General features: G+C 43.2%; 1 protein-coding gene across 3 annotated transcripts in view; it reads right to left on the minus strand.

The window, feature by feature from the left end:
* LOC115482271 (lectin-like) overlaps positions 1–26,836 on the minus strand; it is a 58,337-nt gene that overhangs the window by 15,963 nt on the left and 15,538 nt on the right. For 2 of the 3 annotated variants that reach the window (XM_030221940.1, XM_030221946.1), the window contains exons 2-4: positions 24,244–24,386; positions 22,156–22,209; positions 6,430–6,549 (exon numbers count right to left, since the gene is read on the minus strand). In XM_030221940.1, the coding sequence (XP_030077800.1) occupies positions 6,430–6,450 (21 nt within the window). In that variant the 5' untranslated portion in view covers positions 6,451–6,549; positions 22,156–22,209; positions 24,244–24,386. The remainder of the gene's footprint in view (positions 1–6,429; positions 6,550–22,155; positions 22,210–24,243; positions 24,387–26,836) is intronic. The other variant, XM_030221952.1, reaches the window with a different exon arrangement.

The following is a 26,836-nucleotide window of genomic DNA, read 5'->3' on the forward strand; positions in this document are numbered from 1 at the left end:
CCAGCTAATATTCATCCGGTGGCTGTATTCCTGGATATTCAATGTCAGGCCATGTCCTGGCACTGGCATTGAATATCTGGTTTTATGTTGGCTGCTAAAACCTATGCAGTTAAGTGCAATATTCAGCCCTTAACCACATAAGATAGGACCACTTTTTATATGGACCAATTTATGTGGCTATCTTACACAGTTAAGGGCTGAATATCAGCACTTCAAGGTTAAAAGTTCAAGGTTAATTAATTTCATATTCCAACCATTATAAAAACAGCTAAGCAGTTAATATATGAAATATTTTAAAGGTATAAAAAAAGTTACATACTATCAGAGACTCCAGACCTTTCATTTCATTTCCCTTCAAAACAGTACTTTTTTTGTACTAGTAGGCTAAATATCTGCAGAGATAGTTCCACGTGTAAGTACAATGGAAAGTGACGGTCCTGCAACTGCAAGTAGAGAGCTGCGAATAACCGCATAAGTGCCAACTCCACCCCTAGAATGCCCAAAAGTTAGACACTTTTGTCTCAGGTGCTAACCGCGAGTATTCAGCGGCATTAATCAGTTAAGTGCTGCTGAATATTCGTGGTTACAGACAAAAAAAAAAGCAACACTGGGCCTTGAAGACTGGGACAATTGAAGTTCTTTATTGATGACCCGACACGGCCCGTGTTTCGGCGTTAAAAAACTCCTGCCTCAGGGGTCTGACAACAGAAAATAAATAAATATTTTCTGTTGTCAGACCCCTGAGGCAGGCGTTTTTTAATGCCGAAACACGGGCCGTGTCGGTTCATCAATAAAGAACTTCAATTGTCCCAGTCTTCAAGGCCCAGTGTTGCTTTTGTGTTCTGGTGAGGAATTGGGAGTCTCCCCTGTCAGCTCCGCTCCTCCCCATGGGGATTGCCTCCATGCACCAGAGCTCCTCTGGCTTTCATAGGCCCCAGTTGCCTCACCACTATATGGTGGTTGAATTCACGCTTAAGAGAGCGCCAGGAGTTCTAGGAACTATACTTCGGAGTCCCCAGGCAGGGACACTAGACCCCTGGATTTATTTGGGCAAAAAATGTACCACTACAGGTGAATTCTTACAGCATCTGGTATGTGTTACGCTCTCTCTCCCAATGGACCAGGTTGTGTCGCTTTTCCGGATGGTCAAGCTGCAGATGACATGACACACATTCTTGGACATGGGTGCTTAAGACACTTTTTCTGTGGCTTCCACGATCTATGCCCAGTGTCGCTGCATATCTCTGACTTGTAGGTTCAGTGGAGACTGGTGAAAACCATGTGCAAACCCCTTATGGAGAGCAGGTGGAGGGAGTTGCTGACCTCATTAAAAAATACACAGATACTATCGAAACTCTCTCCTCATGGACACTTTTTGCAACTACCTCCTCATCTAGTGGGTCCCTGCTATACTCAGAGATATAGGTATGCCACCTCTTCTCGCTAGCCTCAGTGGGCTCAACCCAGCACAGTCATTATTGTCAATGGCATGTGCCTCAGCCCCAGACAGCTCTCCAGTCACAGCGAGGTGCAATCTTTTCACTGGCTCCAGGGGAGCATAGATGCAGTGCCAGTGACTGTTCTGGGTGACCTACTGGTCATGGGGAAGCTGCAGTTTTTCGGGACAGGCCAAAGGCCGACAACTTGCCCGCCAACAGCAACTCACATCGCCTCGCAGCTCAATCAGTTCCTTGTAGAGGCATTCTTGCCTTTCTGACGGCCCATGTGGTTAAGTCCGTACCACCAGGGGAAGAGGGCTGGGATTCTATTCCAGGTCTTTTCCTGTCCCAATGAAGGCCCAGGGGAGGCATTCCATCCTAGGCCTATGGGCCCTATACAATTTTCTGATCAAAGAACACTTCAGGATGGTTTCCCTCAGCATTCTACTCCCCATGATTCAAGACAATGATTGCCTCTCTGAACTTGAAGGATGTTTATGCACAAGAAATATCTTTGATTTTCCCTGGGGGTATTTCACTTCTAATACTATGTGTTGCCATTTGGCCTTGCATCAGCTCTTAGTGTGTTCCTTGAGTGTCTAGCGATACAGCATCGCTGAGCAGACTGGCAGTCCATGTGTTTCCTATCTAGTCGATTGGCTGGTGCATAGTACTCAGGAGTCCATCTGGAGAAACTTTTGGGTGTTGGACCTACTAGAGTTCATTTTACAATACCCTCAGTTCCATCTGCTTCCCATTTCCCATTTGGAGATCATTTGAATCCTGCTGGATACTCATTAGGCTTGGGCATTTCTTCCTGTGCTGGAGCAGACACTCTTGTCGCTCTTGCCACTTAGGTTCAAGGCCATCAGCAAGTCACTCCTCAGCAGATATTGACGTTGTTTGATCACATGACCTCCACCGTCCATGTAACATGCATGCCTTGTTTTCACATGGGAACTGCCCAGGGGACCCCAGATTCTTAGTGGTGTTGGACCACGGGGACCCTGGACAATGTCATCCGACTGTCCCCACAACTCGTCTACTTTCTACTTTGGTGAACTCTATGGTCCACTTGAACTCTGGGACACGCCTTTTCAAGTTCCTGAACCATGCAGGGTGCTGACGATGACTGCAACCAACCTAGGCTTCACACGCAAGGTGCTTGGTCGGCCCAAAAGACAGCTCTCCTTATCCCCTTCTGGAACTCCGAGCGATCTGGAACGCTCTATAAGATTTCAGTGCTGTTCTGCCACTTGGTACTCATTCACAGCTAACAATCAGGTTGCAATGTACTACCCTGACAATTCCCTCTTCCATCTGTAGATCTCATGACCTAGATGTTCAGGGCTTCGCATTAGCTTCCTTGCTTCTTCTTGTCTTGTTGGGCAGACTGGATGGACCATGCAGGTCTTTTTCTGCCGTCATCTACTATGTTACTATGTATGTTACTATGTTATGTTACTATGTACTAATCCAGCTTATAATCGAAAGACCAAAACGCCTATATTGCGACCTAAATCGGGAGATAGGCGTTTATCTCCCAAAACGAATAACGCGGTATAATCGAAGCCGAACTTGGACGTTTTCAACTGCACTCCATCGTGGAAGCATACAAAGTTGACGGGGGTGTGTCAGAGGCATGGTGAAGGCGGGACTTGGGCGTGGTTATCACCCGAACAGAGATGGGCGCCTTTCGCCGATAATGGGAAAAAAGTATGCGTTTGTAGCTAGAATTAGGGCACTTTTCCTGGACCCCTGTTTTTCACGAATAGACCCCAAAAAGTGCCCTAAAGACCAGATTACCACCAGAGGGAATCGGGGATGACCTCCCCTGACTCCCCCAGTGGTCACTAACCCCCTCCACCACAAAAAATGATGTTTCACAACTTTTTATTTCACCCTCAAATGTCATACCCACCTCCCTGGCAGCAGTATGCAGGTCCCTGGAGCAGTGATTAGGGGTGGCAGTGGACTTCAGGCAGGTGGACCCAGGCCCTCCCCCCCTACCTGTTACATTGTGCTGCTTATGCTTAGTCCGTCCAACCCCCCCAAACCCACTGTACCCACATGTAGGTGCCCCCCTTCACCCCTTAGGGCTATAGTAATGGTGTAGACTTTGGGCAGTGGGTTTTGAGGGCGATTTAGGGGGCTCAACACACAAGGGAAGGGTGCTTGCACCTGGAGCTCTTTTACCTTTTTTTTTTGTTTTTGTAAAAGTGCCCCCTAGGGTGCCCGGTTGGTGTCCTGCATGTGAGGGGGACCAGTGCACTGCGACTCCCTGGCCCCTCCCACGAACAAATGCCTTGGATTTATTTCGTTTTTGAGTTGGGCGCTTTCATTTCCATTATCACTGAAAAACAAAAACGCCCAGCTCACAAATTGTCGAATAAAACATGGACATCTATTTTTTTTCGAAAATACGATTCGGTCCGCCCCTTCACGGACCCGTTCTCGGAGATAAACGCCCATGGAGATAGACGTTTTCGTTCAATTATGCCCCTCTATGTCTCCATGGTCTTACTGGCTTTCAGAAAAGCTTCCACTAAGAGGTAGAGATATTCCATCTGGTGTATGGGGGTGGGGAGGCTCTAAATCCCCTTTCATGCCTGCATAGGTCTGATTCCATACTTTTTATGTTTCTGAGTTTGGCCTGAAACCCAACTCGGAGGGGGTTCACCTCATATTACTCAGTGCTTTTCATCTTCACATAGGGGATACTCCCATCTTTTGACAGGCTCAAGTTGTTTGATTCATGAGAGGCTTGATTTTGTCACAGCCCCAGTCACACCTCCGTCTGTGTTATTGGACTTCAACGTCATTCTGCCCAATTGATCAGCGCTTCTTTTGAGCCACTTGTTTCCTGTCCCTTGATGTGCTTGACCGGACAATTTGTTTTTGGTGGCTGTTCCTTTGGCTCACTGGGTCAGTGAGCTTCAGACCCTGGGTGGTGGTTTCACCTTACCCTAAATTTAATCACAATAGAGTAGTTTTCTGCATGCAACCTGAGTTCCTGACTAAGATTGTAAGGGGATTTTATCGATATCAGTTGATTGTCTTGCCTACGTACTTTCCGCATTCTCATGCCCCTAGTGAGCGCTCATTGCATAACTTGGCCTACAAGCAAGCATTGGCCTTTTGCTTGAAGCGGCCTAAGCACCACAGGCAGTTTTGCCAACTTTTTGTTTTCTTTTATCTCAGCAGGATGGGGGCAAACGTACAATATCTAATTGCTACAGATATTTTTCTTATGCCCAGGGTGGGCTGCCCAGGAGGGTCTTCTCCAGGCTCACAATTTCAGAGCCATGGCTGCATCATTACTTCCATTGGGGAAATTTGCTAGTGTGCTGTGGTCTTCATTCCACATATTCAGATCTCATTTCTGTGTTAAGTAGCATGCCTTAAGCAGCATGTCTGATGTGACAATCAGTTTGGATACATAAAGGGGCATAATCGAATGGAACGTCTATCTCCATGGGCGTTTATCTCCGAGAACGGGTCCGTGAAGGGCGGACCGAAACCGTATTTTCGAAAAAACATAGACGTTTATCTTTTTTTTGAGCTGGGCGTTTTGTTTTTCAGCGATAATGGAAACCGAAAGCACCCAGCTCAAAAACGAATAACTCCAAGACATTTATTCGTGGGGAGGGGCCAGGATTCGTAATGCACTGGTCCCCCTCACATGCCAGGACACCAACCGGGCACCCTAGGGGCACTTTACAAAAACAAAAAAAACAAGGTAAAACAGCTCCCAGGTGCATAGCACCCTTCCCTTGGGTGTTGAGCCCCCCAAAATCCCCCTCAAAACCCACTGCCCACAAGTCTACACCATTACTATAACCCTAAGGGGTGAAGGGGGGCACCTACATGTGGGTACAGTGGGTTTGGGGGGCGGTTTGGAGGGCTCCCATTTACCAACACAAGTGTAACAGGTGGGGGGAATGGGCCTGGACCACCTGCCTGAAAATAAAAAGTTGTGAAATGGCATATTTTGGTGGTGGGAGGGGGTTTGTGACCACTGGGGAGTCAGGGGAGATCATCCCCGATTCCCTCCAGTGGTCATCAGGTCATTTAGGGCACTTTTTGGGGCCATATTCGTGGAAAAACAGGGTCCAGGAAAAGTGCCCTAAATTCTCGCTAAAAAACGCATATTTTTTTCCATCTCTGATCGCCCGATAACCACACCCCAGTTCCGCCTTCACCACGCCTTCGACACGCCCTCATCAACTTTGTCCGCATCTGCGACGGAGTGCAGTTGAAAACGTCCAAATTCAGCTTTCGATTATACCGCTTTATTCGTTTTTGTGAGACAACGTCTATCTCCCGATTTGGGTCACAATATAGGCGTTTTTCTATTTCGATTATAAGCAGGATAGTAATGCATAATTAGTTTGGGTTCTAGAATCCACTCCACCCACTTAGGGCCCATTTTATCTGTCCCACCTGCATGTAGTCTCAAGTTTCTTAACACAATTTCAATGTAATTCCTTTATTAATGTTATCTCTGTTAGCTATTTGATTAGTATATATGTTTTTTAATTATATATTATTTGCCTTATGTAATTATTTCTTATTAGTATGTGATTTTAGTTATTCATTTAATTTTCTTATGGTTTACACTGTCTACTACTTCACTTAATTGATTTATATACGTTTTATGTTTTATACATTGTGTATTCTCTTTTTATTTTTATTCTAGTATACCCCTAACAAGACTTTCAAAACATGGCCATGTTGGGTTGGATAATTTATTAATTATTAAAGTTGAGTTTTAACTTCTTCTTTGGTTTTTATCCTTGGGATCATCTCCTTTTTTTCCGTTAGAAAGAAATATTGCATTTAGGGCCCTGTTTACTAAGCTGTGTAGAAGCTCATTAAACATTAGCACATGCTAAAAGCGCTAGCACACCTCAGTAAACAGGGTCCTTAGACTGAATACAAATGAATCTATCTTTGCATACTGTGTTCTGAAATAGAATGTGTCTCTTACCTCTGCATCACCCCAAGACATGCGGGTTTATAATTCTTGTAGCAGGCATCTTTGTACTGCACCCAGCCTGAGTCACAGAATCCCTGACACAGAGGCAGTTTTCACTGGAACAACTGTTACCTAATAACAATAATTTATTTTATGACGTTTTATCCAACAAAATCCATATTCTGCGGATATAAGAATACTGGGCCCAATATTCAGCTGGTGGCGAGCAGCGCTTTTGTTGTTGGCCGCCAGCATTAACTAATTAGTGCCCAATGTTCCCATATGGGGAACTTCCCACTTCCTTTTCCTCTTCCCATTATCTTCCTCTTTGGAGTTTTATAAGGAACAATTCAATCACCAAGTTATTAAATTTCTTTATACCCTCCTCTAGTCATAATCATTCAAAGTTTAGGCCTTAGTGGCTATATATTTGTGGATGAAATAAAACAGAAATAAAACAAAACAAAGAAAATAAAATAAGTTGATACCTTTTTATCAGCTTCAAGGCAATACCTTCTCTCCAGATTCAGAAATTAACAATGTTTGCAAATATCTGAATATATAAGTGAAAACAAAGGCATTCCAATGACAGTCTCACAGGGAAAGTGTATGTGTGTGTTTGGGGGGGGGGGGGGGGGGGGGGAGAAATGGATAGGTGATCAGAGGATGACCAAGCAGTATAATTTGATGGTTTATAATGTGGTAACAAAGACCTGGTTTCCTAAGTCCTGTCTGGTAGGTGTCAAAATATTTCATCTTTATAACTTCAGAGGTCCTGTGTTCCTGGATTGTTTAAGAACATAGAATAGCCATACGGGTCAGACCATGGTCCATCTAGCTAGTATCCTGTGGCCAATCCAGGTCAGAATTACCTGACAGAAACCTAATATAGAAACATTCCATGCTACCAATCCCAGAGCAAGAATACCTGTTATATCCCTTCTTGAGATCCTGTTTCAGAACAAGTAAGTTAACAGTGAGTTTATCTTAGTCACAATCAGCAAATACCACAATTTGTGACCACCTAAAGTCATTTTAGAGTTACAAAAGTACAACTTCATTACTGAGTTCATATCTTGCTCAACATCAGTGAATGACTCTTCCGGAACTGCAGATACATTTTTAATACTAAATAAAAATCCCCCGGGGAAAGACAAATCTACAAAATACGCCAAAAAAAGTAAATCCCTAACTAAAGTAAACCAGGTATTTACTGAAAATGCACACTTAAATTATAGTAATGAAATATATTAAAGTGAAGAGCCTAAAAAGAGAGTTCAGTACAGGCTGTAACCACAGCCGAGCATAATATTCAGAGAGTCTAGCTATGAATATGGCTCACTGTGAAGCTCTATACATCATGTAGTACTCTCTATGTTTATGGCTCTGAATTAATATTGTGAAAAACTCACTAAATTGAGTGATGTGACATAAATCAAAATATACAAAAACATGAGCGTTATTCAGTAAATATCACAAAAAACTAGGACCCTCTAATCCATAGGGTGCAATATGTTTGTTCTATAAGGTTACCCCCCCCCCCAAACAAAAAAAAAATGAGGATAAATGTGATGATAATGATAATGAATAATATAAAGCAACTGGAAGATAAAAAGCTAACAGGAGCAAACTTATTTTTTTTTAATTTATTGAATTTGTATCCCACATGTTCCCACCTATTTGCAGGCTCAATGTGGCTTACATAGTTTTGTTAACATTGTCATTCCAGGATATCAGATACAATTAGTATTGTGCAGAGATTAAGTAAGGGAAGAGAGAAGAAGGAAGGGAGTGATTAGGGTAGTTGTAGAAGGTGGACTTTCATAACTGAGTGGGTTGCTGAGTGGATTTATTGAGGTTATCGGTTCTCATTGTAGGCTTTGTTGAAGAAATATGTCTTCAGAGATTTGCGAAAGATAGTTGTTTCGTCGATTGTTTTCAGGTCTGTAGGTAGTGCATTCCATACCTGCATGCTCATGTAAGAGAATGTAGTGGCATGCATCAGCTTGTATTTTAGTCCTTTACAGCTGGGGAAGTGCAGGTTGAGAAATTTGCGGGATGATGTGCCGGGGAGGGGGATGTCATTGCGCCGTGGTGAGGGGGCTTGATACGCCGGGAAGGGAGGTGTCATTGCACCAGGAGGGGGGTCGTGCTGCACCCTGTGGGATGGACGCCGGTGCATCCGGGCAGGGGTGCGCAGCGGCGATCTGCCCCGGGTGGCAGCCGACCTAGGATCGCCACTGGTACTGTAACAGAAGAAAGGGTAAATTACACTGTTGAATTACTGTCTTCCTAGATCAGTAAAACTAGGGAATGCCTGGGTAAATAGGTAAGTTTTTAAAGCAGAGCTGAATTTAGGGAGTGAGCATTCAGAGTGTAAGACGACTGGGAGGGAGTTCTATAGGAAAGGAGAAGTACAGAAAAAAAGCAGCATGGCAAGTAGTCTGGGGGTGGGCACCATGAACGGAGGGTAGAGTGAGACAATTCTCATAAGCTAAGCGGGATGCATAGAGAGGGCGATAAGGAAAGGTCAAAGAAGAAATGTAAGCTGGAGTGGAAATATAGAGTACTTTGTGCACAAGAACCAAGGTTTTAAAACTGTAAACGACATGGAACGGGGAGCCAATGGTGTTGTTCTAGAATGGGAATAACATGGTCAAACTGAAAGCATATGGCCAAATATCGATGAACTGATCGCAGTTGTTGAAGAACAAGAAAACTGGCACAAATCCCATTTCATGGCAACATTTATACACCACCCGCTTACACCATGTCAGAGTAGGTGTGGATGGGAATGCTCACACATGGCAACTTGAACACACAACTGACAATATTCTATATTGTGCGTGCTAATGTAGATGGAGCACCCATTCATCTCCCACAGTAATGCCCCTTTTGCAGTTATGTGCTAAAACACTTAGGAGGTCTTTTACTAAACCGCAAGTAGCATTTTAGCTCATGGTAGAAATCAGCTGACAGTAACGCCAAGATACCTGTCAGGTTCTCAGGTTCAGAGCCCGCGGGGCCGGGCTCTGGAGCAAACGTGAGCCCTTGGGCTGCTGACGAGGAGCGACAGCAGCAGGCAAAACCCACCAACCAACGCTGGGCAAGCACACCGGCACCGGCAGGGACTGCAGGCACCGCCCAGCGAGCCGGAACACATGGACTGGAATCCCCCGGACGGAGGACACAGGACTGGAACACTGGACTGGAGCAACACCGGACTGGTCCACACAGCTTCACCTGCACTTAGCTACTAAGCCCCCCAGAAGTTGAGCTCCTGGGTTCGAGTAGCCGACAGGACTTACTGGATACCGGATGACATAGGGACCAGACTGGGAAACAGAAGTGCTCCTAAACCTAAACTGATCTACGTGCTCCCAAGCCCTAAACCAGCAGGAGTGTTCCTAACAGTAAACTGACAAAAGGACTTCCTAAGCCCTATACTAAACAGGAGCTCCTAATCCCTGCTCAAGAAAGGGACTTCCTAAGCCCTAAACTAACAGAGCAGGGAACTAAACACCAAGCTAACACAGGTGCTACTAAGCACCAAGCTACAAGCAGAGCTTTACACTAATAAGCTAACACAGAACTAACCAGCTCCCTAAGCACTGCTCTAGCAAGCTAGATACAACTAACAAGGTGCTTCCTAAGCACTACTCTGGCAAGCAACCAGAAGAGCTCCTAGCACTAAAAGGGAAGACAGGGGAGCACAAGGAAAAAGCAGTGAAGCTAACACATAAGCCAAAAAGTGCTTCTAAAGCACCAAACACCAACAGCAAAGACTGCCAATGCTCCCAATAGCACAAACACCAGAAGTACTTCTAACAGCAAACTCTGCAGTGTTCCTAACAACACAAAACCCTGAAGTACTTCTATCAGCACAGAGCTTCCAAAGCCCTACACATAGCAATGCTTCCAAAACCAAGAGGGAAAGCAGGGGAACCATAAGGGAAAAGCAGGAAAGCTAAACACACAGTCACCAGTGCACACTGCACTAACACTAACCGGGCCCTTAGGCAAAGCAAGCAGGGAAACTAGACACAAAGTCAGAAGTGCACACTGCACCACCCTACATAAAGCAAACACCACTGTTGCAAAGGCTCTGAAGGAAACAACACCACTTCCTTATCAAGGCCCTCCCTGATGATGTCCACACTCCCTAGACCTAGGCAAAAGCACACTGACCCAGAGAGGCCCAACCCACACCAATGCAACACTGTGAAGCACTTGAAGCCAGTACACCCAAAGAGAGGTAGAGCAACTCAGGCAACACACACACAGGTGCAGTATAGTGAACAATTAGAGCCATGCTGCTGGAAGCTGCCAGCACAGAGAGACAGAGCCAGCTCAGAAAGGACCGAGAAAAGAAACAGAAGCCAGCTAGAAGCTGACCCCCAGGAAAGAGGTAAGTTTGAGAGGGGGTTCAGACCCCAATCATAACAATACCCATAGGAATATAATGGGTGTCTTGGTGTTTACTGCCAACTGATTTCTACCACAAGCTAAAAAGGCTACCGCAGCTTAGAAAAAGACCCCCTTAGGTGCCAAGTTTATTGTATTTATTTATTTATATATTAGGATTTATATTCTGCCTTTTTGAAAGAATTCACTCAAGGCGGTGTACAGCAAGAATAAGTCAAACATAAGCATTAGACAATTACAGCAGTAAAAATATTCAAACAATAAAAAGTATTTATTTATTTATTTGTTGCATTTGTATCCCACATTTCCCCACCTATTGCAGGCTCAATGTGGCTTACATTGTGCCGGAGTGCGATCGCTGTTCCAGGTTGAGAAATACAAAGTGATATTGCATTAGAGTTCAATAAATGATAAGGTAAATTACAAAGTAGTTTTGCATTAAGATCATAAATAATAGAGTAGGTTATAAAGTAAGTTAGATGATGAAATATAGAAAGTTCATATCCTGCATGAGAAGTAGAGTGGTAGTGAGTAATGTGTAGAGTTCAATGAAGTAGTCAGGTGTAGAGAGTTCTGTTTTGTCTAGTTTTGGTGGAGTTTCGTTTTCTAGTATTTAGGATGGATCATTGTGGTATGCTTTTTGAACAGGTTGGTTTTTAGTAGTTTTCGGAAGAATGTTAGGTCATGCATTGTTTTTATAACATTTGGTAGTGCGTTCCATGGTTGTGTGCTTATGTACCGTGTTTCCCCGAAATAAGATACTGTCTTATATTTATTTTTCCTCCCCAAAACGCGCTAGGTCTTATTTCGGGGGGATGTCTTATTTTCTGGGAAACATCGGTGGCCCCCCCACCCGAGGTCGCGCCCCCCCCACCCAAGGTCGCCGGGCCCCCCCTCCGTCGCTCCCGGAACTAACCTGAAGCTCCTTTCACCTTCTCAAGTTCGGATTCGGAGCAGCAAGCAGCAGCGCAGCAGGGCAGACCTCTCCTTCCTTCCATGTCCCGCCCTCGCCTGACGTTACGTTACATCAGGCGAGGGCGGGACACGGAAGGAAGGAGAGGTCTGCCCTGCTGCACTGCTGTTTCGAATCCGAACTTGCGAAGGTGAAAGGAGCTTCAGGTTAGTTCCGGGAGCGACAGAGGGGGGGCCCGGCGACCTCGGGTGGGGGGGGGCCACCTCAGGTGGCTCTCGGTGGCCCTGCTTAAAAAAAAAGTTTGGTAGGTCTTACTTTTGGGGGGATGTCTTATATTTTAAATTTGCAGGAAAACCCCGGTAGGTCTTATTTTCGGGGAAACACGGTAGGTGAAGTGGATGCATATGTTGATTTGTATTTAGGTCCTTTGCAGCTGGGGTAGTGTAGATTCAAGAATGTGCATGCTGACCTTTTTGCGTTCTGGGTTGGCGGGTCTATGAGATCTGACATATAGATCGGGGCTTCACTGTGAACGATTTTATGGACCAGGGTGCAAATTTTGAATGCAATTCGTTCTTTAAGTGGGAGCCAGTGTAGTTTTTCTCTTAGGGGTTTGGCGCTTTCGTATTTCGTTTTTCCAAAGTATGGCATAGTATGCTACATTTCAGTGCCAACAAAATACGTAGTAAAATATTTTTATAAACAGCTTAGGGTATAAGCAAAGAACATATAGAGAAATAAGATAGAGAAACAGAAGTAAGAAAATAGGGGGATTAATTGAAAGAAAGTTGCAAATGAGGTCAGAAAAGTGCTTGAACATTATCTTAGCTAGGGTAGGAGTGGGTAAACATGTCCTGCTATAGTATGTATAGCCAGTGTTATTTAGGGGCCCTTTTACTAAGCTGTGGTAACAAGTAGCCTGTGGTAGTCTGGATGTGTGAATTTGGCACATGTTGGGCCATTTTTTACTACGGCTGGGAATAAAAGGCTTTTCTTAGTGGGGTAGGAAATGGCTGTGCATTAAAATTCAAAGTAGTGCACGGTTATTTACTGCCTGAGCACTTACCACCATCAATTGACCTAGTGGTAAGGGCTCACACGCTACTTGTGCGGTAATCAGTTATTACGCACTAATATGGCCATGCTGCCGATTACCACCAGGAATGCCCCCCACGATAGAAAATAGAAGAACATCTTCTACCATGGGAAATAGCATGCATCAACAACATTATTTATATATGCTTTTCACAAGCTTGTTCAACAAATATGTTATAGAATAGTGCTTAACTGCACTTAGCTGCCTAACTGCCGTTTACCCTGGTTTTGGTGCTATTTTGGTACTTTACCTCAGTTTTCATGCCTGAAGTGTGGCACCTAAATCTGGCTGCACTATGAGGGCACCAGCAAAATTTAGGGCCCTGTTTACTAAGCCACGCTATAGGCGCTTTAACATTTTAAACGTGCGTTAACCATGTATGCGCGTTAACTGTGTAGGCGCCTACAATATCCCTATAGGCGCCTACACAGTTAGCATGCGCGCTACTTGTAGGCGCATTAAAAACACTAATGCGCTTTAGTAAACAGGGCTCTTAGTGTCAGTGCTAGCATAGATAATCAAGAAGTTCACAAGAAGCAAAAAAACAAAGTCAGATCAGTAAAAGCAGAAAATTCTTTCTGTAAGATCCTCTAGTATCAGAGGCATTAACTTAGGAACACAGTTCAAGGGTCCCAACCTAGTGAAATGCCTTCCAGGATCCTCAGCTACCCGAGGTACCAATCAAATAGTGAACGTGATCCGAGAAGAGAGTAAGGATTCTAATAATGATGTTGTAATCCACCTGGGGACAAATGACCTGGCCAATAATAACAAGTTTGGAGCACAGAGAGCCTTCCAGAAGCTTGGGGAGAGACTGAAGTCTTTGGTTCAGACTGCAGCTTTTTCTGAAGTAATTCCTACAGTGGCGTAGCTTGGTGGGGCCATGGGGGCCTGGGCCCCCCCCCCCCCAAAAAAATTTTTCCTCTGGGCCCCTGGTTTTGCTGGCAGGCGCCCCAACCCATGCCAGTTGAAGCATTATCCAGCGCCGGTCCTCCTCTGTCTTCCCCTCATATCCGGCATGGCTCAATTTCACTAAAAGGAGCAGGCAGGACGTGAGGGGAAGACAGAGCAGGGCAGGCAACACGGAGGCGCTGGAGACCGGCGCTGGACAACGCAGCAAGGTATTTGCTGCGGCAGTGGGTGGAGGCCGGCGGTGGGCGGGGGATGGTAGACCAAAATGTGCCCTCCCACTGCAAGGTCTGGCTATGCCCCTGAATTCCTACATGTGGGAAGGGAGAAGAAAGACTACGTAAAACAGAGGAATTCAATGTGGCACGAATCTTGGTGTAAAGAAGGTTTTAGATACATAGGGGTAATATGTGGAAAAATAACAGACTATTCTGTAATGATGGGCTACATCTTTCTGTGACAGGAAAAAAGGATCCTTGGGGACAAAATTCAGATGGTATGATTCTAGGCATTTAAACTAGAGGATGGGGGTAACAAAAGGAAACAAGGGAATTCAGAAAGTCACCCTCAGAAAAAAAAACATGATTGTAGAGGGAAAGGTAAAGTAAATACAGAAAATCTTCCAAACTCAGCACACTGAAAGCAATGAGACCAAATGCTCATAGTCTAAGTAAGTTCAAGATTTGCAAGCCCTGATGTTTGAGGAAACCCTGGACATTGTTACTGTTACAGAGACATGGTTCAATGATTCCTATGAATGGGATGTGACCCTACAGGATATAATGTTTTAGGAAGGATAGAGAGGACCCAAGAGGTGGAGGTGTGGCGCTGTATGTGAAAAACAATATCAGAGCGGCTGAAATGTGGAGAACCTGGGGAACGGAAGAAGCTATATGGATCATCCTGGAAAGAGAAGAGGGAACCTGTATCCACATGGGTGTTGTCTACAGACCTCTGGCACAAGTGGAGAAGCTGGACAAGGATCTGATAGAAGATATTCATAAGCTTGGTTTGAAAGGGGAGGAGATTTCAACTTATCTGACGTGGATCGGAACTTCCCATCGTCAGAATTGGAAAGAAGTAGGGAGATTGTATATGCCTGTCAAAGCACCTTGCTCAGATAAATGGTGACTGAAGCTATGAGGGAAGGGTTGACACCGGATCTAGTGCTCACAAATGAAGTGTTTCCAATGTCCATGTGGGTGCCTACCTATGTAATAGTGAATATCACATGATATGGTTTGATATAAAAGCAAAAGCGGAATGCGGACGTACTAAACTCAAAGTACTGGATTTCAGATGTACTGATTTTGGTAAAATGGGGGAATACCTGAAGATGGAACTTATGGCGTAGGAAATCATAGGTGAAGTGGAAGCCCAGTGGTCCAAGCTGAAAGCTGCTACACATATGGCAACTGATCTTTACACAAGGAAAGGAAACAAAAACAAGAGAAACAGGAAGCCTATTTGGTTCTCCAAACAAGTGGCTGGAAAAATAAGGGCAAAAGAGGCTTTGTTCTAGAAATACAGAAGAACGCAACAAGAAGATCATGGAAAAGATTATCGGCTTAAACTCAAAGAAGTGGAGAGGGCAATACAGCTAGAAAAAGCGCAGGTGGAAGAAGAAATGGCTAAAAGTGTTAAGAGAGGTGACAAGACCTTTTTCAGATATATTGGATAAAGGAGAAAAGACAGGAATGGAATTACAAGACTGAAAGATGCTGAAAATGGCTATATGGAGAATGATGAGGATAAAGCAAGCGTGCTAAACAAATACTTCTCTTCGGTGTTCACGGAAGAAAGTCCTGGAGAAGGACCGTGGTCGGCTGCCAAGGGAATATCTGGTAATGGAATGGATATTGTGCTGTTCATGGAAGAATATTTATAAACAGCTTGAGAATCTGGAAGAGGACAAAGCTATGGGGCCAAATGGAATACATTTCAGGGAACTGAGGAAGCTCAGAGAAGTTTTAGTGGGACCTCTTAAGAAGTTATTTATTATATCTTTAGAGATGGGAGAAGTTTCTCAGGACTGGAAATGAGCTGATGTGGTCCCTCTTCACAAAAGCGGAGACAGGGAAGACGTGAGAAACTACATTGGTGGTAGGAAAAATAATGGAGTCACTGCTAAAGGAAACGATAATGGACTTTCTAGAAGCCAATGGGTTACAGGATCCAGGGCAACATGGCTTTACCAAAGGAAAATCCTGCCAAACGAATCTGATTGAATTCTTAGACTGGGTGACCAAAGAGCTGGATGAAGGATGTGCACTAGATGTAATCTACTTAGATTTCATCAAAGCCTTTGATATGGTCCCTCAAAGAAGACTCCTGAATAAGCTGAGAGGGCTGAACTTAGGACCTAAAGTGGTGAACTGGATAGGAAAACTGGTTGACCGACAGGTGGCGGAGGGTGGTGTTAAATGGAATCCACTCTGTAAAAAGAAAGGTAATAGTGGAGTGCTTCAGGGGTCGGTGCTGGGCTAATTCTATTTACTATATTTGTAAGAGACATTACTGAAGGACTGGAAGGAAAAGTTTGCCTTTTTGCGGATGATACGAAGATAGCCAATAGAGTGGATACCTTGGAGGGAGTAGAAACCATAAGAAGGGATCTTGAAACTTTAGAAGAATGGTCAAGTATCTGGTGAGTTAAATATAATCTATATTTAGCAAGTACAACTAATTCTACTTTTCTTTTAATAAGGAGGAAAAGGCTTCAGATGCTCGGCTAATCTTTGTGAATTCTTTAATATGAACATGCCGTGCGAACTTTGTGTATCTGGATTTTCAGAAGGCGTTTGATAAGGTACCTCATGAAAGACTCCAGAGGAAATTGGAGAGTCATGGGATAGGAGGTAGTGTTCTATTATGGATTAAAAACTGGTTAAAAGATAGAAAACAGAGAGTAGGGTTAAATGGTCATTATTCTCAATGGAGAATGATAGTTAGTGGGGTTCCTCAGGGGTCTGTGCGGGGGCCGTTGCTTTTTAACTATTTATAAATGATCTAGAGATGGGAGTAACTAGTGAGGTAATTAAATTTGATGATGACACAAAGTTATTCAAAGTCATTAAATCACAGGAGGATTGTGAAAAATTACAAGGGGACCTTACGAGACTGGGAGACTGGGCGTCTAAATGGCAGATGATGTTTAATGTGAGCAAGTGCAAACTGATACATGTGGGAAAAAGGACCCCGAATTATAGCTATGTCATGCAAGGTTACTACTACTACTTATCATTTCTGTAGCGCTACTAGACGTATGCAGCGCTGTACACTTGAACATGAAGAGACAGTCCCTGCTCGACAGAGCTTACAATCTAATTTAGACAGACAAACAGGACAAACAAGAGATAAGGGAATATTAAAGTGAGGATGACAAAATAAGGGTTCTGAACAAGTGAACAAGGGTTAGGAGTTAAAAGCAGCATCAAAAAGGTGGGCTTTTAGTTTAGATTTGAAGACGGTCAGAGATGGAGCTTGACATACCGGCTCAGGAAGTCTATTCCAGGCATATGGTGCAGCAAGATAAAAGGAACGGAGTCTGGAGTTAGCAGTGGAGGAGAAGGGTGCAGATAAGAGAGATTTACCCAGTGAATGGTGTTCCCAGGGAGGAATGTAGAGAGAGATAAGAGTGGAGAGGTACTGAGGAGCTGCAGAGTGATTGCACTTATAGGTCAATAAGAGGAGTATGAACTGTATGCGGAAACGGATAGGAAGCCAGTGAAGTGACTTGAGGAGAGGGCTAATATGAGCATAACGACCCTGGTGGAATATTAGTCGTGCAGCAGAATTTTGAACAGACTGAAGAGGAGAGAGATGGCTAAGTGGGAGACCTGTGAGAAGCAAATTGCAATAGTCTAAGCGAGAGGTGATAAGAGCGTGGATTAGGAGTCACAGACAAAGAAAGGGATCTAGGTGTCGTCGTTGATGATACGTTGAAACTTTCTGCTCAGTGTGCTGCTGTGGCTAAGAAAGCAAACAGAATGTTAGGTATTATTAGGAAAGGAATGGAAAACAAAAATGAGAATGTTATAATGCCTTTGTATCGCACCATGGTGTGACCGCACCTCGAATATTGTGTTCAATTCTTGACACTGCATCTCAAATAAGATATAGTGGAATTAGAAAAGGTGCAGAGAAGGGCGACGAAAATGATAAAGGTGATGGGACGGATTCCCTATGAGGAAAGGCTAAAGCAGCTAGGGCTCTTCAGCTTGGAGAAGAGGTGGCTGAGGGGAGATATGATAGAGGTCTATAAAATAATGAGTGGAGTGGAACGGGTAGATGTGAAGCGTCTGTTTACGCTTTCCAAAAATAGTAGGACTAGGGGGCATGCGATCGGAGAAAGTTTTTCTTAACTCAACATGTAATTAAACTCTGGAATTCATTGCCAGAGAATGTGGTAAAGGTGGTTAGCTTAGCAGAGTTTAAAAAAGGTTTGGATGGCTTCCTAAAAAAAAAGTCCATAGACCATTATTATATGGACTTGGGGGAAATCCACTATTTCTGGGATTAGCAGTATAGAAAGTTTTGTACTTTTTTGGTATCTTGCCAGGTATTTGTGACCTGGATTGGCCACTTTTGGAAACAGGATGCTGGGCTTGATGGACCTTTGGTCTTTCCCAGTATGGCAATACTTATGTATTTAACTTCCTCATTAGCCGAAAAACCTCTTCTTCTTCAAAGTTTTTCTATTTTATTTCATTATTGTATTTTTTACTACTTTTTTTATTTTTTTATGCAATCTATTCATTTATGTTGTTCTTGTAAAACCTCTGTAACAGACAGTAAGGACACTTAAAGCACTACTTAAAGAATTTAAATTAAGATGTGATTTAAGTGTCCTTACTGTCTGTCACAGAGGTTCTACAAGAACAGCATAAATGAATAGATTGCATTAAAAAGAAAAAAAGTAGTAAAAATACCATAATGAAATAAAATAGAAAAACTTTGAAGAAGAGGAGGTTTTTCGGTTAATGAGGATGTTTGCACGGCATGTTCATATTAAAGAACTTACAAAGATTAGCCGAGCATCTGAAGCCTTTTCCTTATTAAAAGAAAAGTAGAATTAGTTGTACTTGCTAAATATAGGTTAGAGAGTTCTCAAAAAAACAAGTATGCAGCCATATAATAGATACAATAATAAGTTAAAATATAATGCCAAGAAGTACAGAGTGATGCACTTGGGGTGCTGAAATCCACTTGGGGTGCTGGTAAGCTCAGCTCAGGAGAGGAACCTTGGGGTGATGGTGTCAGAGGATCTGAAGGTGATGAAATAATGTGACAAGGCAGTGGCCATGGCCGTGGCCAGTTGGATGCTAGGCTGCATAGAGAGGGGTATAACCAGTAGAAGAAAGGATGTGTTGATGCCTCTCTACAAATCACTGGTGAGGCTCCACTTGGAGTATTGTGTTCAGTTTTGGAGGCCATATCTTACTAAGGATGTAAAAAGACTTGAAGTAGTTCAAAGAAAAGCGATGGAAATGGTATGGGATTTGCGTTGCAAGATGAACAAGGAGAGACATGGAGGGGCATAATCGAACGGGGGGCCCAAGTTTTCCTGAGGGCGTCCTCACAGGACGTCCCTGTGAAGGACTGGGGAAACCCAAACCCTTATTATCAAAACAAGATGGGCGTCCATCTTTCGTTTCGATAATACGGTCGGGGGTGCCCAAATCTCAACATTTAGGTCGACCTTAGAGATGGTCGACCTAAATGTTGAGATGGTCGACCTTAGAGATGGTTGTCACCGGTTTTCGGCGATAATGGAAACCGAGGATGCCCATCTCAAAAACGACCAAATCCAACTCATTTGGTCATGGGAGGAGCCAGCATTCATAATGCACTGGTCCCCCTGACATGCCAGGACACCAACCGGGCACCCTAGGGGGCACTGCAGTGGACTAATTGATGCACTAACTGAACGGAAAAAGCCCTTCCCTTAGCAATCCCTTAGCGATTCGGAAAGGAATGGACATGCATGAAGGAAATTGCATGCAAATGAGCTGCTCACTGTATTTCCTTCCTAAGGAGGGGAAGCCAGTGCACAGCAGCCAAGCATTACGCGTGGCTGCTCTGCGCATGCCAAAGATAGCTTCATACATGCAGACAAGCTGCGTGTATAACAGCGGTCTACAACCTTAAATAAATTGCCATCTACAACCTTAGAAAAATACAAGTCCAGGTGAAGATGTCCAAGAGCTCGTCAGGTCTTTTTTTTTTTTAGAGTATGGGTGAAGGACGTCCAAAATGTGGATGTTTCTGTGAGAAGAATGTCCATGCCTTTGCTATGCCTCTGACACTCTCTTTATTTGTTTGGATTTTGGATCACAAGTAGCATCAGTGGGATTTAAACTGGCCACCTCTGGATTACAAGACCAGTGCTCTAACCACTATGCCACTCCTCCAGTTCACTCCACTCCCTTGAAATTTGGCCATCCCTGTGTGTGTGTGGGAGGGGGGGCAGTTCAGGACCTCTAAAATATTTGAAAGAAGGACGCCTACGCTTTTGCTATGTCTCCGCTGACACACACATACCTCCCCCCCAGGGACCTGCATACTGCTGCAATGGACCTCAGTATGACATTTCAGGCTGGCAAAAAAAGTTTTTAAAGTTTTTTTTCTGGTGGGAGGTGGTTAGTGACCACTGGGGGAGTCAGGGGAGGTCATCCCCGATTCTTTTTGGTGGTCATCTGGTCAGTTTTGGCACCTTTTTGAGGCCTGGTCATAAGAAAAAATGGACAAAGTAAGTCGCCCAAGTGCTCATCAGGGACGCCCTTCTTTTTTCCATTATCCCTCGAGGACACCCATCTGTTAGGCATGCCCCAGTCCTGCCTTCACTACGCCTCCAACATGCCCGGGAACTTTGGCTGTCCCCGCGACGGAAAGCAGTTGGGGATGCCCAAAATCGGCTTTTGATTATTCCGATTTGGGCGACCCTGAGAGAAGGACGCCCATCTCCCGATTTGTGTCGAAAGATGGGCGCCCTTTCGAAAATAAGCCTGTTATTGACCTGAACATGTATACACTGGAGGAAGGGAGAAACAGGTGTGATATGATACAGACGTTTAAATATTTGAAAGCTATTAATCCGCAAACAAACTTTTTCCTGAGACGGGAAGGCACTAAAACTAGAGGACATGAATTGAGGTTGAAAGGGGGCAGACAGAGGAATAACATCAGGAAGCATTTTTTTCAAGGACAGTGTGGTAGATACCTAGAATGCCCTCCTGTGGGAGGTGGTGGAGATGAAAATGGTAATGGAATTCAAAAAGATGTGGGATAAACACAAAGGAATCCTGTTTAGAATGAATGGATCTACAGAAGCTTAGCGGAGGTTTGAAAGCAACACTGGCAATTGGGAAGCAAAGCCAGTACTGGGCAAGCTTTTACAGTCTGCGCTCTGATTGTGGCTGGGCAGATTCAGCTTCAGAAGTTGGAGAAAATGACCAGTGCTGGGCAGACTTCTATGGTCTGTGCCCTAATCGTGGTTGAATAGATTTGGATGGGCAGGATTGACTTTTCAGGGGCTTCGGCATTAAATTCAGAATTTTTAGAACAAGTACAGTGCTGGGTAGACTTCTACAGTCTATGCCCTGAAAATGGCAAGGATAAATCAAGACCAGGTATACATATGAAGTATCACATACCATATGTAATGAGTTTATCTTGTTGGGCAGACTGGATGGACCATACAGGTCTTTATCTGCTGTCATCTACTACGTTGAACAAAATTTATTTCACTCAGTCTGGAACATACAATGCCCAATGTCTCCTCATTTCGCCTTCCTAGAGGTTGCATCAGGGGCTTAAACTAAACATTACAGCATAACAAATTAAAAATAAAAAACATATTGAATATATTTTGCAGGTGAGTAGTTTCCTGTACCATATTTTATCCCTCAACAGACAGAGTAAACTAGAGATTAGTAAACTAGTCTAATTTATACCACTTGGTTAAAATGTTCAGCCATTCTAGATTTTATTTTATTCTTAATCAAATTAAATCAGCGGTAAAATATTCTTCTATCTCTGAGGTATAGAGCCGGTGGTGGGTGGCAGGGATAGTGCTGGGCAGACTTATATGGTCTGTGCCAGAGCTGGTGGTTGGGAGGCGGGGTTGGTGGTTGGGAGGCGGGGATAGGGCTGGCCAGACTTATACGGTCTGTGCACTGAAGAGGACAGTACAAATAAAAAAAGTAGCACATATGAATTTATCTTCTTGGGCAGACTGGATGGACCGTGCAGGTCTTTTTCTGCCGTCATCTACTATGTTACTATGTTACTATGTATCACTTTTTCTACATACCATGACATGATAATTATAGATAAAATAACATCGGAATTAAAATATGTTACTGCAGGTGCTTTGGGTGTAATGTATACCTACCTTCAACGAAGAAAATGAGGCACAGAAGACACAGGAAGAAAGGGATTTTCATTTCTAGGGAGATAAAAAAATGATATCAGCAGCAGAATTACATACTGAAGTCTCGCGAGACCGCCCTTGTAAGTCTCAGCAGTCATTTTAAAGAGCAATACAGCAGCGGGAGTGGTAGTGCCAGAAGCGGGCAGGAAAGACTGGGGATCTCTCCTGCACTGAAGAATCCACTAGACCACCAGGGTGGCTGCCTTCAGGTATGCACTGGGACCTTGTGGCTCGAGGGACCAGGGGAGCGGGGAGGAGGTCTGGAATAGGTAGTTGGGGTGGGGATCGTGGGGAAGATACTGTAAAAAAAGAAGCTGCATTTTTAAACATGCCGACTTGTGCATACGGATGTACACAGAGGAAGTATAATAAAGGAAGAACTTTTCATAGGTAGAGTAGTAATTTGTTATAAATCATAATCGGTGTGTCATTTGGAGGAGCTGGTTATAGGGAAGCCCTAACCCTATTATATTAGTGCAGAGATTTTCTTTTTCTCCTGGTAAAAGGCTTGTAAAGCAGACATCATGTTATGAAAATCAGGTGCTCAACATTCAGAGTTTCTATCTATTTATTTACTTATTTATGGCATTTTATCCCACATTAAACATGAATTAGATTGGAACCTGGGAGCATTTAAAATCTTTTTTTTTTTTTGAGAGAGTAATGCATTGCCCCCCAGGCTCTCTCCCTGGGTATAGCCAGCTCTGTAATTTTTTTTTGGAGGGGGCATCTATCCACTTCTGTGCCCCCCTTCCCAATTTGCAGGGCTCCTATACTCTGGGAAATAGCCTGTTAAAAATTTACCAGCACACCACTGCCTCTAGGCAAACTCTTTCAGTGAAGTTCAGTTTATCTGCATGTCCACACTGCATCTCCTCCGCTGCAATTTAGACCTATTACTTCTCATCCTAAGCTCAATAGAGAACAAGTGATCCCCAGCACACCTCTACATATTCACTATTATAATTAGCATGCTGATCTGTAAGTCATACAGACAACTTCTGTCTAATGTTTTAAAGACTTTCTTATAGAAAAACGATAGTTACAAATAATGTCTATTTTCTTTTAGGATATTATATAAATATTCTCGTAGAAATTAATAAGCAACAAATGTTTTAAACTGGTTTTCTGCTGCTTTTCTTATGGAAAAGTAAGAGTTGTTTTAAATCCTTAAGGGGTCCTTTTACAAAGCCACAGTAGGGCTACCACATGGGTAGCACAAGGCAAAACAGCACTAACATGGAGCGCACCCAGGAGCCCTGCAGTAGTTTTATGTTTGCCACTCGGCATTGCCTGGCCAGAAAATAATTTTCTATTTTCTAGCGCAGGGGGGCAGGGAGTAGGCGTGCCCAGCGGTAATTGGCCAGCGCCACATGCTGTCCGATTACCGCTGGGTTAGCCCATCAGCCCTTACCGCATCCTAAATAGCCGTCGGTAAGGGCTCAAGCAGTAAATTGCCTTAAGCCAATAGTTTTACCTCATTCCACCTCCCACTACTCCTGTGTATTCCAGCTAACCCGTTGCCCTTTACCTTTTTCCTCCATATTTCAATTATCTAGCTTAAATCACAAGGGCCCTGTTCACTAAGCCGCACCCTTGTAAACTGGGCCCTAAATATTTAATTACATTTGTTCCTAACTCAAGTTTTACTAGTCTAACATTATATATTTTGAACATATTCATGCTTTTCTAATTGTTATGTAAGCCACATTGAACCTGAGTTCTACTCAGGCTAATGCGGGCTATAAATGTCATTAATAATAATAATAATAATGATAATTTACAACTTCCATTGAAAATAATTGACGTTCTGGCTGTGGGTAAAAAGTGTCCTCAGCGCGTGGCAATTTCACGTGCCCATACCACCACAGGCCACTTTTTTCCATGGCTTTGTAAAAGGCCCCTAAATGTATAATCCTAGTAGAACTGCTGCTCTTCACAGAGCATAGTAAGTTTGATTTGAAATACCTGTGCATTATGAAAAGGCACAGAGTGTTTTTTTAAGGGTATTCGGGTATTTTTGGCAGAGCTAACACATATAAAACTCACCTGGTTTTGGTGCTTCAGCTTTTTGAAGAAGTAATGGATCTTTAATTTTGAAGAGTACCAAACAGCCCACAAATGGCCTTTTTATAACGTCAAGAAAAACTGGGAGCCAAGTGATGTCACTGAAAGATAGATGATGCAGGAAGCTGGAAAATTTAGCAAGCACAAACATTGATTGCAACATAGGTCTCAGAGTCAGGATTACTGTCAACAGGTACAATTCTGGATTTTATATAACATGCTTCTGCTAGAAATGCATACAGGGTGAACATATTTGGACTTGTTAACAAAACCTTTCCCTAAATTTGAAGACCCTAACCCCCCTGTTTACTAAAGCTTAGCTCGAGTTATCTGCAGCAGGGCCCATTTTATTCCTATGGGTCATGCTACACATATCTCGAGCATTAATTTGTAGGTTAATGTACACGCAACCCAATAATAATAGGAAATCTTACCTGTAAAAACAAGATTAAAGCTTGTGAACTGATACTTTTTTTTAAAAAAACTGAGAGGTCCTTTTACAAAGGCGCGTTAGTGTTTGTAGCGCACGCTAAAAATAAGTGTGAGCTAAATGCTAGAGATGTCCCTATATTCCTATGGTCATTTCTAATGTTTAACACGTGCTAATCACTAGCGAATGCTAAAAAATGCTACTGCGCCTTTGTAAAAGATCTCCTGAGCTTCTAAATTTAGACTCCTAAATTAGAGAGCCTTTTTACTAAGGTGCGCTAATCGTCAGCGCCTGCTAAATCTGTTAGCACACCTTAGTAAAAGGACTCCTTAGCTTCCTAAATTTGTGCCTTATTTTCAGCCAAACATAAGCACCTAAAGGGTAGATATTGAGAGGTAGGCACTTAACCAACTAGTGCCAAATAATATTTGCTGCAGGACTATCCAGTTAGGGTAGAATTCCATAAATGATGCCCAAAGTGAGGCACTGGGATTATTCGCGCTAAGGGGGGTGTTTTACAAAGGTGCACTAGCATTTTTAGCGCACACTAATGATTAGTACATGCTAAACGCTAGAGACGCCCATAGGAATATATGGGCATCTCTAGTGTTTAGTGCATGCTAGCGTCTTTGTAAAATTCAATTCAATTCTTGTATACCACTAATATTCCCTTTTCAGGATTCAGTGCGGTTTACATGCTAGGTGAGACAAAAGCAGATAGTGTTAGTGTGAAGTGTGAGAAACATTAGAGACAATTGGTGTAATGCATGAGACTAAAAACATTAAAGGAAAAGATAATGGATGATACTAGGAAGTAGAAGGGGCCCCAAGCTTGTATTCTGTTAAGGCTGCTCTGAATCAATACTAGCTTAGTGCAATTTCGCACCTAACTTTGGGCTCCAACATTTAGGCATTGCAAAAACCTGCCATAACCTGGTGTAAAAGCTGGTGCCCAATTTATGGCAGTTGAGTATGTCAATCGATAGTATTCTGTAACATTACGCCTAACTTCTGGGAATGCCCCTTGATCGACTCATAGCCACGTCCCTTTGGAGTTACATGCTATGAAATTTAGGCATGCCTGTTATAGAATAGGGTGCAGGGCAGATCCACACCTAAATCCTAATCAATGCCAATCGATCTCTGAAATTGATTGTTATTTGATTAGCTAAATAGTTTGCACATAGATCTGACATCTCTGCCCAAAATTGTGTACCCAACTTTGGGCAACCTACATAGAATCCAGAGGTTAATGTCTGGGCAGTCCGGCGATGGAATCAGGGTTGCGCCAGGACTAACTTAGCTAGCAATGCTTTTCAGTCCACTGACCAGGTATGTCTCCAGGTAAAAGTAGGACAGCAAAAAGACTGTCCTAACTTTATCCAGATTGTTATCTATGAATATTGACCATTTATCTGGATAACTTCCAGCAGCCAACCAGTACCCAAATATCCAATGGATGGTACCTAGATTAGGCTCAGCATTAAATATGAGCATGAATAGCATGCAGCTTCCATTTACTTATCTGTTCATTTAATTTGCTTTATTTATTTATTTTATTTTATTTCATCCTTGTATTATTTTGTTGGTTATGATTTACAATAATGTTTTATGATTAGCAATGTGATTCTTTTATTCTTTTATTCATACATTTTATGTATTAAGTTTTATGTATATATATATACATACATTTTTTTATTCAGACCCCTGACACAGGCAATTTTGCCGAAAGACGGACCATGTCAGATCTGATCAATGAACATTTTGAATTGACGCTCCCCCCTTGATGGCTCCTTGTGCTTTTGTTTCTCACTCCAGCATTAAAATAGCCAGGTCAAATTCATTTTGTGGTGATCAGTACCTTTAAAATGCTGACCACTACCAGCTGAATATTGAGGGTGGGGGGGGGGGGGTAGATTTTCAGCTGAAATTCATCTTAATTTAGGAACAGAAAAGTTACACTAATAAATTTAGGACTCCGTTCATTTGCATAGATTAATGAGTCTAATTATAGAGCCTAATGCTGAAAACCACTGCTAAACTCCTATATTTTCCCCCACGCCCTAAATCCACTCCTTTGGCCACTCATTTTTTTGCTCCAAAATTTAGGAGTTTAGTGAAATTTTTGCGATAAATTTAGGCAGT

Source organism: Microcaecilia unicolor, chromosome 1 (genome assembly GCF_901765095.1).
Source record: "Microcaecilia unicolor chromosome 1, aMicUni1.1, whole genome shotgun sequence".
NCBI classification, from domain to species: Eukaryota; Metazoa; Chordata; class Amphibia; order Gymnophiona; family Siphonopidae; genus Microcaecilia; species Microcaecilia unicolor.